This window comes from Balaenoptera acutorostrata, chromosome 2, assembly GCF_949987535.1.
Source record: "Balaenoptera acutorostrata chromosome 2, mBalAcu1.1, whole genome shotgun sequence".
NCBI classification, from domain to species: Eukaryota; Metazoa; Chordata; class Mammalia; order Artiodactyla; family Balaenopteridae; genus Balaenoptera; species Balaenoptera acutorostrata.
The window spans coordinates 114,234,205-114,249,747 of record NC_080065.1 but is presented as its reverse complement, the minus strand read 5'-3'; the positions used below and the strand labels follow the sequence as shown (position 1 = coordinate 114,249,747).

At 42.3% G+C, this 15,543-nt stretch overlaps 1 protein-coding gene across 1 annotated transcript in view; it reads right to left on the bottom strand.

The window, feature by feature from the left end:
• Positions 1–1,203: 1,203 nt before the first annotated feature.
• CCDC192 (coiled-coil domain containing 192) overlaps positions 1,204–15,543 on the bottom strand; it is a 164,006-nt gene continuing 149,666 nt past the window's right edge. The window contains exon 5 of the mRNA XM_057540392.1: positions 1,204–1,490. Within this exon, the coding sequence (XP_057396375.1) occupies positions 1,204–1,490 (287 nt within the window). The remainder of the gene's footprint in view (positions 1,491–15,543) is intronic.

Here is a 15,543-nt window from a genome sequence, read left to right as displayed (position 1 = left end):
CCTCTAGAGTCAATATTGCAAAGCTATTATGAGTCCAAAACCCAATACTTCCTTAAAAAAAAAAAGTCAGGTTTAGAAACTTTGTTTTAAGGAGACTCTTAACTGTGTCTGTGAATTCCTGAATGATAAAAGTTGTGATTTTCATGTTTGCTATGATATTGCTAACATCTATTATTGTGCCTGGTAGATAGAAGAGTTCTGATGAGTAGTTGTTGAACTGATTGAATTAAATTGAGAAGTAGCAATACAGACTCATGGGATAGCTATAGCTGTTTGCCTGAGTCCTGCAGTACCGAGAGAGTAAGAATTAAGCACCAAGGTCTTAAAGTTAGTACCTAGCTGGTCTTTTTGGATGAGAAATAGTTCATTTGAAGGGGATGAGTGGGAGAAGAATATGATATGAGGTCTTCTACTCCATTAATTACAGGGCAGCTTTCCTTTGCCCATCCTCTATTTTTCCTGATGTTATTTTGTGCCATCCACAGCTCCTCAGTACAATCGTAATCGTGTATTTTGCTTTGGTCTTAATGTTGCTCGTAAGGGAAAAATCAGTGTTATGTGTTTTCCCAAGGAGATGTTGTCCCAGGACACTTCTCCCAAAGGACTGCGGCTCTGATTCATCCATTCTTTATTTCTTTTGATTGGTTTGGTTTTACTTCATTTCTACCCTTGCTAAATGTTAATAAAATACATGCCATTGAGAAATATATTCTAGAGGATACGAAAAGACAGACCTCATGGCTATTTACTCTGCTGGCAATGATTCTGCTCTCAGTACCCCAACATTCCCCAGTTTGAAGCTCATGCTCCATGACTGCTTTCTGTTCACAGTTGAGCTGCATAATAAAATGGGATTCGTGCCACCCCTCCCTTGCAGTGTGACAAACCTCTGGTAAGAGGCTGATGCTAGGTTCTTTGACCATCTCTCTAGCTTTGTGTTTTTTCCTCTCCCTCTGTTATCAGGAATGTCGGAAAACAAAGTATTCTACAGCTGTGTGGATTATGTGACAAATGTCTAAAGGGGAAACATTCAGTGTTTGCGTCTGAGGACTTCCCTTTGTTTTGTTTCCTTCCAATATGAACCTTATAGAATAGGTCAAACCCATGAACTTGAACTTGAGTTTGCCAGTGAGTCTGCTTGGGCTCTGGACTTTACCTTGATGACACTTAATAAACTTTTATTGTTATTTTTACTAAGAATCTTTAAATATCCTCGTCATAGACCACAGGAGTGATGCTATTATTAAAGAAAATTGGGGCTTCTTGTAAACATTCTGGAGAGTCTTTGACCTCTGGGAAAGGATGGGCCTCCCGCTCGGCTTCCAGCTGCTGAATCTTCCTTTCCTTTTCTTCTAAAATTTCTTCCAGCTGAGTGATCTTCTCAGTCTGATGGGAAACCTGGGTCGACAACTCCATAATCAGGTTGATTTTTCGGTCACCATCTTCCACAGGCGAGAGACCACCACAGCACTCTTGCAGTGAGCTGTCTTCTAAAGCAAACAAGAAAAGGAAAGTCTGAACAGTTTTAATTGGATTTCCCAGAACTCAAAGAGAGGGAAGATGAAAAAGCTTCATTTCTCACGTTCTTAAAAGAGAACACAGATGTTGCGTCATCTGGCCAGATATACTGAGAACGGAATCTGGACCCAGTGTGGGGAAAGACTCTGGGTGCTCGTGAAAAGAAATCTTAGAAGCCTCTGGAGAGGGAGGAGAATCAGTCTTTGCCAACTCTTGTTTATACGCATTTAACTTTCAATTAACCATGGGAATGAGCTGTCCTTGAAAATCCAATCCACAAACAATAGCCATCCCAGATTTCATGTTATCTTTTCTTAAGAATTCTTCACAAGAGCTACAATCAAGTAGAAATACACTTCAATGTGAATTTTAATTTGACTGGACAAAAAAAGTTGCCATCACTTTTGGGAAAAGTGATAATGAGAATAGACTAGTTTCTTAACCCAAGTCAGCTTTAGAGTTGGCAGGGGTGTAATTTGAGGTGATCAGGGAAACTCTGTAGCATGGTATAGAGATTAATCTCTTTTAGGTCTGAATACTTTTCAGCATGTCAGTAAAATCACAAATGACTCCTGAATGTAAAAACTTATCTTTATCAATTTCTATCAGCTAACCCCTCAGATAAGGATAAAGGTCTGAGTAAGGAAGGAGAGAGAGGCTCTGTCAAAGAGATAAAAGATTAGTGAATGGCAGCAGGAAATCCTTGAAAACAAATATCACGAGATGGTCAAAAAAATTTAACTACTGAAAGGAAACCTCATTCTACTAGATTTTAGCAGTACCACCCTCCACATCGCTCTCATCCTGAAATTTTGACCATTAAAATAATTTCTCTATGTTGTATAAAAGGCAGACTTCAGCTATAAAAAGTAAGGGACATCAAGGGCTTGGGTACCATGGTAGGATTAATTGAGCTAATAGCATATGAATGAACTTGACACATGGTGTCGACAGCTAATTGCTGTAATTGAAGGTCCAGCCTCTACTCAAACCGCAGTGAAAACAAACCCACAGCTGCACCTGAAAGAAACATAACGTTAAGTCCAGGGTACAAAGGCCTGCTACTGTTGTGTACCTATACACCTGTTAAAGCTGGGGCAGCTTTGTTGTGATAGCGCATGCCGGCAGGGAATCACCCATTTCTCAGCAAATAAAACTAATTTGTGGCCATCATTTTCTCGAGAAGTCAGGGGGTGAAAGCTTGAGCACCGTATTGCACACTGGACACAATGCTTTGGCTTCACAAAAGTGATGAGAGGAGAGACCAGGCTGTTCTCTGCTTTTAGAAATTACTGTCAGCAATGTACTACGTTTCAAGAATCTATGGAGAAATCTTTGTTCTGAACATATGAGATTCTAACGATAATATTTAAGGAGATGGTAGTTTGGGTATCTTTCTTAAAAAGCAATGAAAAAAAATCTCAAATTGCGAAGAAGCATTTAATTTGTGCCCTCTTCAAGAGGCCTGTGCTTTCAAGCCCAGGAGAGGGAGTCCATAGGATGGGGTGGGGGGGGGCTTCCTCATTTGCTGATGTGCTGGGCCTCACCTTTCCTTTTCTCTGACTACAGCTGTGCTGCCCAGTACGGTAGCCACTCACCACATGCTGCCATTAACCAACTGGTTTGAATGTGGCTGGTTGGAATTGAGATGTGCTGCAGGTATAAAATACATATTTGATTTGGAAGGCAGTTTGAAAATAACGTGAAATATCTCATTATGCTTAAAAAATTGATTATGTATTAAAATGATATATTTTAGATATACGTTGCACTAAAATATATTTTTTAAATCAATTTTACTCATTTATTTGTTTTTACTTCTTAAAAATGTGGCTACTAGAAAATTTAAAGTATCATTTGTGGCTCTCATTATAGTTCTATTGGATAGTGCTGAGCTGGAGTTTCCTTTTGGATGAGCACTCTTTTTTTTAATATCTTTATTGGAGTATAATTGCTTTAAAATGTTGTGTTAGTTTCTGCTTTATAACAAAGTGAATCAGCTATATGTATACATATATCCCCATATCTCCTCCCTCTTGCGTCTCCCTCCCACCCTCCCTATCCCACCCCTCTAGGTGGTCACAAAGCACCAAGCTGATCTCCCTGTGCTATGCGGCTGCTTCCCACTAGCTATCTGTTTTACATTTGGTAGTGTACATATGTCCATGCCACTCTCTCACTTCGTCCCAGCTTACCCTTCCCCCTCCTTGTGTCCTCAAGTCCATTCTCTACGTGTGTGTCTTTATTCCTGTCCTGCCCCTAGGTTCGTCAGAACAATTTTTTTTTTTTTTTACATTCCATATATATGTGTTAGCATACGGTATTTGTTTTTCTGACTTACTTCACTCTGTGTGACAGTCTCTAGGTCCATCCACCTCATTACAAATAACTCAATTTCGTTTCTTTTTATGGTTGAGTAATATTCCATTGTATATATGTGCCAGTCTTCTTTATCCGTTCATCTGTCAATGGACACTTAGGTTTGGATGAGCAGTCTTTGAAACACAGGTGGATGTGTTCCCTACAGATGGCTCTAGTTAACATGTACAGTTGTTATTCGAGAGGGAGGATTGCTGGTCCTCAACTATTAGCACAGAGATCATGTCTTCTGTTACTCTAGAAGGTAGAGGCATGGAAATCTGGGCTTGGGACAATGGGTTCTTAGGGGTTGAAGTGAGTTTCAACAGGAGAGGAAAGAATAGAAGGGAAGTGGCAGCAAGCGGCAGTGGGAAGATGTTAAGGAAAGGAATGGCAGGCAGGATAGAGAGGGCTGGGCACCGTGAGGCTCAGGGACAGAGGGGGCATCAGAAGCATCTCTCCTTGTCTATGTCTGTCAGATTCTCCTTTCTCGTTGACCTCTCCTTCAATATTTTCTTTCCCCAGTTTTCCCTCTCTTTTTAGGAGAAGTTATTTTCTACCAATTGCACAGGAAAGAAAGGAGTTTAGCATCACTCCCAAAGGCAAACTGGTCAAAAATATATTTTTTTAATTTGTTTTTTAAAAAAATAATGCAATATAGGTAAGATACTTTGTTCACTGAATTCTAATGATAAAGGGGTAAAAATGCAGCAGGGTGGCCTTACATAGGCAATCACAGTCACCAGGTGTATATCCTCTGTCTCTGCCCTCTCGGAAGAGTGTAGTAGAGGGAGAAAGTAGAATGACAATGAGAGAAAGAGAGTCAGGGTGTCTTGGTTAGCTCAGGCTACCACAACAAAATACCATAGACTGGGTATCTTAAAGAACAGAAATTTATTGTCATAGATCTAGAGCTTGGAAGTCCTAGATCAGGGTGCCCGTGTGGTTGGGTTCTGGTGAGGACTCTCAGCCTGATTTGCAGACAGCTGTCTTCTTGCTGTGTCTGCACATGGTAGAGAAAGAGATCACAGGTTCTCTGGTATATCTTCTTATGAGGGCACTAACCTCATTCAGAGGGCCCTGCCCTCATGACCTCATCTAACCTAATTACCTCCCAAAGGCACCATCTCTAAATACTAGTACATTGGGGGGTTAGGGCTTCAACATACGGATTTTTGTGGGGGACACAATTCTGCACATAGCACAGGGAGAAGATAATTGGAAAAAGTGTAGAGAAGAAACATGAGGCTGAAAAAAGGAGAGATGGCATGAGACCTTTGATTCCTACTGTAATGTTTTCATGTATTACATGAAAATGCCGATAAGGAGACAAGCTAAACAGTGGGTGCACCAAAAAGGAGATTTCTCATACAAGTATATTTTACCATTAAATGACCTCTTTACACATATAAGAAAAATATTTTTGTTCCGTTTCTAAACACGTATGAATAATAAAAGTGTTTTAAACTTTTCAATAAAGTGAGGGACTCCAGGATTCACATCCTATTTGTATTGGAAATAGCCCAAGGCCACTCCAGTAAGTTTTTCAGACTCTACCACTAACCTTTGCATAATCTGGTCTGCACTGCTCTTCCCTACTCCAAACTCCCTCATCTGTAATAGGAAGGGATGTGTGTGCCTAAGGTCCTGACAGCTCTACATGCCCCCAGATCTCAAACACCTGTTGTCTTCCGTGGCCTTTTGCTACAAGCTCAGATAGTCTTGCCAAGGCCATGGCTGCCTGAGATGTGGAGGATTCTGTCTTCTGACCTGATAATCTCAGGTTTAACCTCATACCCAGAGGCAGTAGGAGACCCAGAGACAAGAGAGAATCTTCTCTCTGTCAGACAGAGGGGGCAAACCTGATTAGCGACAGTCAGGGTGTGACGTCATCACAATTGCTACTATTGTAGAGACTTTTACAAGCATACATTATTTTTCAGGATTTCCCCTCTTTCTGCCTTATAAAGGTGGGAAGCAGGAGTGAGACTGTGGGTTTAGGGTCATGGCAAAGAGGAGGCAGGAGAAGGCGTGGTGATAGTTGTGCAGGTTTAGAAAGAGGACAGACAATAGGAGCCTTCTTCTTCCAGCTGGGCCAGGCTACGTTCAAGTTTCTACGTCACCCTTGAAGGACAAAATGCCTTTGGCCATTTCCGGCTTCCCATTCTTTATACCCTCAAAACCTTCATGCTCTTAGCAAAGTGTCACATGAGAGTCATGTCAAAAATGACTAAACTGACAACAGCAGAGGTAATTGTAGTTTGAGAAGCTTAGGGACTTCGAGTTGGAATGTGCACTTTGGGGGTGCTCTGATCTCACCTGTTCAGGAATTATTTCTGCAGCATCCCTAAATGATGATTTTCTAAGTGGCTTGCAGACATTGGTGTCCCTCACGCTCTTCCTGGGTCAGCTGCCAATCGTAATCAAAGAATGAAATTTGCATTTTGCCACAAGTGCGGCTGCCTGTTGTTATAGAGCTATCTGACAGGTGGAAGGCTGTCATGGACAGACTGGAGGAGAGCAGGGTACAACTTACAGCTAATCAGAGAAAAGAGATGTAGTGTGGAAAGGTGGCCAATAAATGGCTGGAAAGCTTTTTTAAATTTTTATAAATATTTCTTTCTAAAAAGGGGTGTTCCCCTTTCGATCCCTTTACTGATGTCACCACCCAAAAATGTTCATTGAACAGAGAAACGCTGAGAACCACTGATCGAGCATCTGATTCCAATACCTCTAACAGTGGGAAACACACTTCTTCCCAATTAGATCTCAAGCATCCTTCATGGTCATCTTTTTCATTCATTCATTCATTCATTCATTCAATAATCAGTTCGGTAACTGGGACCCTGCACATCGAGAATAAATCAGATGCCTGCTGGCTCCAGTCACAGTTCCATGGTTGGGTAGGAGAGGCAACACTGAGTTAGGCCCTAGAGGACACACAGGATTTAGCTTAAACAAGCACCTCCACTGGGTACTCACCTGTGGACATTTACTTTTCTCTCTGCCTTTCAAGCTGACGGCTGAGGCTGCCAAGTATTTACTCAATAAGAAAGACTCCCACCGGTGAGGTGATTAAATACCTCGATCCCTCAGAGGCACCCAGAATTCCTGTTTGGCCTAAAAGACTATGTCAGCTTCCTCCTCTGCACAAATGCCCATCACTCTGACTCACCTTCATGCTGGTTTTGAAAGCTGTGTATATTTCACAGTAACCACGAGGGAGTCCAGTTTCATCTGTTGCCACACTTGGACTTGAAAATTGGCACACCCTTGTAACTATATCCCTCTCGTTACTTGGATAAAATCCAAAATGACAAAAACCTTCCTAATTTTCTATCCTTCTCTAGACTGTTGCAGTGAACATTTGAGAATGGTAATTCTCTGCAATAAAATGATTCACTTACATTTTGCATTCTTGTAGCACAAATGTTTTACCTCTTGAAAATCAGGTTTGTCTTACATCCTGCAGACTTGTGTATCCTCCTCCATCAATGTTTTTATTTGAACACTTAGAATACATTTGAAGTTGGCAAATTTGTTGACTTGGGAAAAAACCAAGCAGCATTATAAGAACAGATTTACCTAGCAAATAAGTTTAGTCAGTTAAAATAATTAAAAAACAGTCTGATATTTGCTAGGAAGTTTTGATAAGTATCACAAAACTCCCCACATCATAATGATGACCTGTCTTATAACAGGATTGTGTTTTAGAGGAAAAATTTGAGGTGTAATTGTAGACTGGAGCAAATAGACATTTTCACCCAGCAACAGCCCAACAGTCCCATACCTAAGAGCTTAAAAATATCTGTCTGTTTTAATAAGTGCTTTGGAAGGACGACATACTTAGTTGAAACCTTGATGGAAAGGCTGTAGCCCTGATGACATGGGGAAGTGCTGCGGAGAGCAAGGGGTTCAGAGAGCCTATAGAACACTTGATGAAGAAAAAAAAAACACTTAGGAAAAGCAAAGACTGTGTAGGAAGCACTTGTTGCTTCAAGTTCCTTGGCCTCAAGCAGATGCTGTTCCTGCGCCAGTCCCCAGAGCCAGCATGTGGGATCTGCTGATATGGATGCTTTGAGGACCTGTTTAGTGTTTGGGTACCAGGTAGAATGAAGAGCACTACTCACTAACCACTAGTGTCACTCCTGTGCTGGCAGGATGCTGTCACCGTGAGACGTGTGTGGGAGCCAAGCAGGCCGAGGGAACTGCAGATTCCCAGCCTCCTTCCTTTGTCACTCTGAAGCATAAACACACTGTGATATCCATGCTTAGCATTTATGGAAATGGTTAATGCTCTCTCACCCAGCACATGTAGTTGAAGTATTGCAATAGCTTCATATCTGGCCACCCTGCTTCTGCTACTGCCAAGTATTTACTCAATAAGAAAGACTCCCACCGGTGAGGTGATTAAATACCTCGCTCCCTCAGAGGCACCCAGGATTACTGAAGTCTGCCTTCAACTCTGCCCAGAGAGGTTCCATTAAAACATAGGTTGGGTATAAACACTCTCTTGTCCAAAATTCTTCAATAGTTTTTCATTTCATGTATACTAAAAACCCAAGTGCTTACACCGACCCGTGTGATCTGGCCCCCCTGTGCCTCGCTGACTCACTTCCTATGCCCCCTCCTCTCCTCTTTCACCCTGCTACATTCCCACCAACATCTTCGCTATTCCTACCAGACCCAGCATATTCCCACCCCAGGGCCTTTGCATTTGCTCTTTCCTCTGCCTGATAATTGTACCCCTGATCTACACATGGCCAGTTCCCTCAATTCCTTCAGGTCTTTCCTCTCCAAAGTCAGCTTCATATGATGAAGCCTTCCCTGGCCATTGTGTCTGAAATTTCAACCCAACCCCCATTGCTGAACACTTCAAATCCCTGTTCCCCGCTTTGGTTTTACTGACATGCTACATCTGAGTACTCTATATTTTATTTTTATCTTGTCACTAGTCTCTCTTCTCCACTAGAATAAAAGCTCGGTGAGGGCAGAGTAGCTTCACTATTGTATCCTCTGTTCCTAAAACAGCCTTGGCCCATAGTAGATACTCATTTGTTAAGTGAATAAATGAGTGAAAGTTAAGTGCATAAATGATACAAAATCACCATGGCAATGATCAGTCCAGAGGTTTCAATTGGTATATCACTAGGCTGGCCCCTTGGTTTTTTCACCAGGCACATTTTTTCTTCAAACAAAAAATTTCACTACTGCGATCTTTAAAGATAATAAGCTGTTATGATTGTACAACATTGCAATTAACTTTTCCGAGTTTAATTTTTTTTTAATAGAAAAGTGGAAAAGTTAGAGTAGATCTCTTCCAGATCTATGGCTTAGATTCTATAAGCTATAAAAATGGTTTTCCGAGTTGTCCACTCATCTTTGCAGAATCTGGATACCTCTTCCCAAGATGGATTTGACCAGCACTGCAAGTGACATACTATTACAAAAAGAAACCTGGGAAGGCAAGATTATTTACAACTAGAGTCAAAAGACTATCCTCCAAGCATGGCTTGAACATGACCCTTACCCTGAAAAAGCAAACAGGAAACAAATGGCCAAGGAAATTGGCATTCCAGAATCTAAAATTCAGATTTGGTTTAAAAACCACAGAGCAAGACAGAGACGATTGGGGTTCAGCTCCTCCTTAGGAGAAGACCAAATCCATGGACAGAACCAGCCTCAGCCTTATACTCAAGAATACTTACCACAAGGAACCACACGAGACCAGACATCCGTCCCAAGATCTCAATCAAACATTCTAGTTCAAGTCTTCAAGAGGAACCAATTCCTTGATACTGCAAACAGGAAAACACTAGCCAAACAGGCATTCCAGAATCGAGAATTCAAATGTGGTTTCAGGACCCAAGATCTCTGTACCCTGGGCAGAGCAGAAGTGAGCCTGTGAATTCCTTGGTAGATGGCCCAAATGGGAGACCTGGTCTGACAGCTCTGCAACACGAAATTGACCTGTGCACTCTCCCAGGCAGATCTCATCATTTTCCTTCCTCCAGTTCTTTCAGCAGGAACCAACCATTTCTACCTTTCTCCCATCCCACGTATCCTCTGTCCCTTGTGTGATCCAAGGACAAAGTGTCATGATGCAGCCCATGCAGGCTGTGCAGGGAGGAGAGAACTCTCCTCTGCTCTAACACTTGGGAATTATGTGCCAGTACTGCTGACTATGGGAGGAGAGCCAGATGCTCAGTATCCTTTCTGACCCCAATACCAAAAAGAACACCAGGATCACCAAGAACAGACTGACATGGGACAACTGTAGTTGGAAGACTATTCTCAGCCTCAAGCTGAGCACAAAAAACGACCACCACAGGATCTGGGCCAGGTGGACATATCTGACTTTCTGCAGTGGTGGGATGAGTGCTGCCAGGCTCTGATTGCAGAGTGGGATCCTCAAAAAGGGACCCACTGAGACAGACTGGTGGCCACAGCACACAGAGTCATGCCCTCAGCCAACAGCACCAGCAATATATAGAAACCTCAAGAAGCCTTTAGGTCAATTCCTGCCATCCACAGATTGTCAGTAAAAGGTACAAACTTTTTTGAATCTTGATCCCCAGAAAGAGGACCCTCCAGGATTTTCAGGCTCTTCTGAACACTCTGCAAAGCTCAGCAGGGCTTGGGCTTCAGGAGGAAGAAAATAGCATTCTGAACCTGATCCAGGCCTCCTTTTTTTTTTGATGCAGATCAGAGCAATTTAAAGAACAATGAATAAGGAAATCATCCTGTCAGGGACAAAACTAAAGCAGGGGAAAGGAAAAAACACTTGGAAACCAACATGGGGGTTGTTTTTCTTGTGGGCAGTGGTTATCTTCTGTACTCCACTAAGTGAAGGATTGTTTCCAAGCTCCACACTGCCTCTGGAAGCACCATGGGCACTAGGTGGTGGACATGTCTGCTGAATTCTTAAAGAAAAAATGTATTTTACTGACGAATATGACCTTCTCTCTGTAACCACCACGTCCTCCACAGTCTGGAAAATCCACAAACTGTAACCTAACTCGGGCGAGAACAGATCTCTGAGGGACATATTAGAACTTCTTTCCCTCCTGGCATCATGAGAGGGCAAACTTGAAATTAGTTCACTGTGTAGAAAATGAAGGGATGCTGTACTTCCTGATGATGTGAGCTCTTAAAAGTGAGCTTTTCCCCAAAACTCTGAGGGTTTAAATTGAGAACTAGATACTACCTCAGCATCCATCATTAAGGGAATGATTAAATGGATTAGGACAAATCCATAATACTGAGTAATCTTCACTTAGAAGTGTATGTTTACTTTGACTATTTAAAACATACAAAAAATTACAAGGAAATTATAACAGCAATACCATATCATCACTGAACATAGTCTAATGATGCTAATATTTCCACATTTTTAGTTTTTTGTATATATTTGCATATATGTATATATATATATGCCCATAAGATTTCTCCTCTTATTATAAATACATTATATATTAATCTAAAACCTGGGATAACCATTCTCATTCTCAGTCTTCTCCCTTCTTTTGAAAAGGTAAATTCTGAAAACAGATTTTGGTAGATGTGGGTTTACCTTGGCAATAAAAGTGTCTTTAAAAAAAAAAAAAAGGTTTTCCAAGTTGGCACCTGGCAAGCCCTGTCAATATGGAGAATCCAGGGCCTCACTGCTGAAATTCTGCTCAGGTGAATCTAGGAGGATGTCTGGGAATCTATATTTTTACAAAGCTCCCTGGGTAATTCTGATGATCAGCTGGTTTTCACACTTGAATTTCTGCTGACCTACAGTAGACATGGCGAACAAAGCTTCTGGCGAAGTCCTAAGAGGCAGGCCAGGAGCCCCCTAGGCAAGCCCCTTCTTGTGCACACAGCTAGAGGAGAGAGGTCACGTCTGATGCGCTGTTCGTGTCGCTCCCTGTTTACCCGAAAGGGCTCCGCCTGCAAGTGTAACTAGCTGACCCAATGCATCCGTGGTCCTCACAGCCCTGCTCCTCCTCTAATTGTCTTAAATCTCATCTTGCCAGTTCTAACGTGGCTAAATTATCTCCAATATACCCAGAGAAAATGATGAGTGTTTGGGAGGTTTTGTTTTTGCTTCTGTTTCCCAGGGCATGGATGGATCCATTTCCTCAAAAGCTGATCTGGAGAGGAGTCTCTCTTTTCCTTCCCATGAGGAGTGAGTGGGAGGGGGAGTGAGTCAGAGGAAAAGAAGGGAAGGGAAGGGAGAGATCAAACCTTGGGGTGGAAGCATGGTGACCCCCAGCTTCCAGAAGTGTTTAACAGCCACCATGCCCATATAGGGAGCAAGTGAATCCCCTCTGCAGATCTGAATCCAGGGTTTTCTTCTTGGAGCTTGCTGGAGTCGTGATATGTCCGAGAAAACCGCTAAGAACATTGTCGCAGAGAGACATGTGAATACCTTGGCACTAGCTTGGGAGGTGGGGGAGAGCTGTTTGTGTGGGAAAGCAAGTGAGAACGTCTCAAAGACAGTGCCACAAAATGAATACAGGCCGGGACATGATGGAGGGGGGAACACCCAGTGGCCAGAAATTGCTGGGTGGGCAGAATGTAGTGCTGTGTTCCGCCTCCTACCTACACCGGTAGGGCAAAGGTTTTACTAGGGTGAGGGTAGGACAGCGTAAGTTAACTTACTCCCTCACTCCCTTTCGGGGCATGGTTCCTTCCCACCCACTGCAGGGTCTCAGATCACAGCAGACTGTTCCGCAGAGGGGTTCTTTGATAAGACACAAGAACACTGGCAGCGTAGCAGTGCACCTGAGTTACGCCAAGAGGAAATCCATCTCAGCAGAAGAAAGGTGTTTTGGAATCTCTCTCACCTCTTCCTATGAGGAGCCCTGAAGTCCCCTCCCATAGGTCTGGCTCCTCAGAAGAGGATAATGGATGAACACAATGACTGACAGCCTGGCCAGAGGCTGAAAGGTAAATATGGCTCCTGGTAGGGCAACAGAAAATTCAAGGGTACGGGAGACCCAGGAGTTTGGGAGAAAGGAAGAAAAGGAAGAGACAATAGATGAAGGACAATTTTTGTGCTTATCTGAAGTGGAATCCATATGGATTCTACGGAAGTGAATCCGTATGGACTCAGAGTCACTTGGAGGAATAAAATAAAGATGATTTCCATCATTTGAACCACGTGTTGCACTAGAGTGACTAGCAGTGAGACTTTCCTGCTTTTCTTCCTGGGTGCACGGGGGTTATATGAGCCTAAGTCCTTGTCAAATGAGGAATGCCAATTTACTTTGTGTTAATTTTCAAAAGATAATATAGTTTCTGGTGTTGTATGGCATTGAGAAATAAAATGATGCTGTAGTAATAATAGTATTGGCAGGGTTATTTTTTTGCTAATGAAAATCAGCTGTGGAGAAAGATGGGCTAAAGGAGTCATCATTTTTGTTGACCAGGACTTTGCTTGTGTAAACTATGTAGGGGAACGGGGTTTGTGGAGAGGAGGTAGAAGTCATTTTAGTGTCACTGACTTGACACTGCCATTACATGTCTGTGACAACAGGACCCTTGGGTGCAATCATGTTCCTATGCAAAATTTGGAGTGACTTGTACAGCTCTGCTTCACAACACACAGCTCTCTTTCTTCCCTCTCACCTTGCCCCTCATTTTCTTCCTTTTGATTGATTAGCCCTGGGCTGACTGTGATGGCACCATTGAATTTTTCCAGTCCCCGAGATACGGTGCTAGGTCTGGACTCAGTACTTCTTGGCTGGAGTTAAGGAATCTCTGCATAAGGTGTAATAAATTGCAAAAAAAAAAAAATACTACAGTGGCAAAGACTCTCTCCCTGACCAAACTTGAGTCAGGCTCCTCTGGGCCGTTTTCTTGACTAGACCTCATCCTTGAGCCTTGTCCTCAAGAGTCCAGTTGTAGCAAGACTCCTGCTAAGTTACTTTAGCAAGAATCTCCCATCCTTGGTATCTGATCACCCTCAATTTCTGATCAAATTCCTCATCCTCCTCCACCCCAGGTGATATCTGGTGAGTAATGAGAAAAATCTATCCATTATCGGAGGCCCAGAAGCTGCTTAGCCAGGGGACTTGGATTTCAACTAAGGGAAACTCAGGGTTCCCAAATGGATAGAGGTCTGGATTCCAGGCCCTCCTGTATCCTATGGAATCTTATGCCATTGTTAGTCCCTCTTCCTTGTAAATGTTAACTTTTTACTGGCTCCAAGCGATTAGCATTTAAATGTAACTCAGTTGCTACCATCTTAGAAAGGAAATAAAATCTTTTTACTGCTTGAAGCCTCTTCAGCTGTTGCTTTACCACTGTATTACCCTTCACGGATCCATCTCTTGGAAACGTTGTCTATACTGTGACTCCCTTTCCGAATACCTGCTTCACGTTAACCCGTTAAAAGCATTCTAGCTTTTGCTTTTAATGACATTACTAAGCTAGGATTTGCTGATGTTACTAATGTCACTGAATCCAATGGACTTGCTTCAGTGTTCATCTTGAATGACCTCTGAGCACTTGCCACTGTTGACAGCCCCCCTTAAAACACTCTTCACTTGACTTCTATAATATAATGCTCTGTTTTCCTCCAAAATTTCTGAATACTCCTTTGGTCTCATTTTGTGGGCTCCTCCTCAGAGCAATTACTGCAGGGAGATCCTTACATTCCTGGTCTTAAACTTTCTTCTTTCTCTCTATAGATAATTTCATTTACTCCTGTGGCCATGGTTGTAATTTATTTGTGTGAATGATGCCCAAATTTACAACGCTAGGTCACACATGAGCTCTGGACCTTGGACTCCTCTCTTGAGATATCTCATAAACTTCTCAGATAAAATGTCCCCAGCTGAATTCATTATCTAACGTACAAAACTGATCTCCTTCCAGTATTTCCTAGCTGAGTAAAATGGCATCGCCATGCATCTACTTGCTAAGGACAGAAACCTGAGAGTTACTTTAGATTTCTCCTTTACTCCCATCCTCTTCCATCCATCTTGTCACAAAGTCCTGTAGATTCAAACCTCTAAATAATGCTTAACTCTGTCTAATTGTCTCCATACCCATGAGGTCAGGCAAGACGCTCCTGCAACATCTTTCACCTCTGTGGCCTTGTAATTCTTATTCAAAAATTATTTTTTAAATCTCTGTGAGGTACTATTTTATCAAGGACTTTTCCAAACTCCACTATTTGCCCCTCAGTTTTAGTCCTTTATGTCCAAAAGGAACTAACAAGCTGCTGGGGACAGCTTATCAGGTGATACATATGGGCTTTAGAGTGGTACACCTGAGCACTTGGACATTTATTGCTGGAATCTACAGGGTCCAATTAAGAAGAGACCAAGTGAAAAGTGCGTTTTAGGGAACGAACCATAAAAGTGGTTTAAGTGCATGAGAAGCAATAGTAGAATTGAAATGGGTAAGAAAATATCAAAGGAGGGAGGCCCTTGTACACTTGAGAGGAATTACAGAAACAAATACTGCTTATCAGTCTTACCTCCTATACAAGTAATTGTACCTACCTTTATTTTTATTAACTTTTTCTTTCACTTTTTTTGTGTGCAATTGGTGTTAGTTTAAATTTCACAGAAATTAGACAATAGTAAGTTATTAGCAGTTAACGGTACCTGACTCAGGGATGGGTGGGGACCAGGCGCGCCTCTGTTAAGTTAAACTGGTGACATAAAG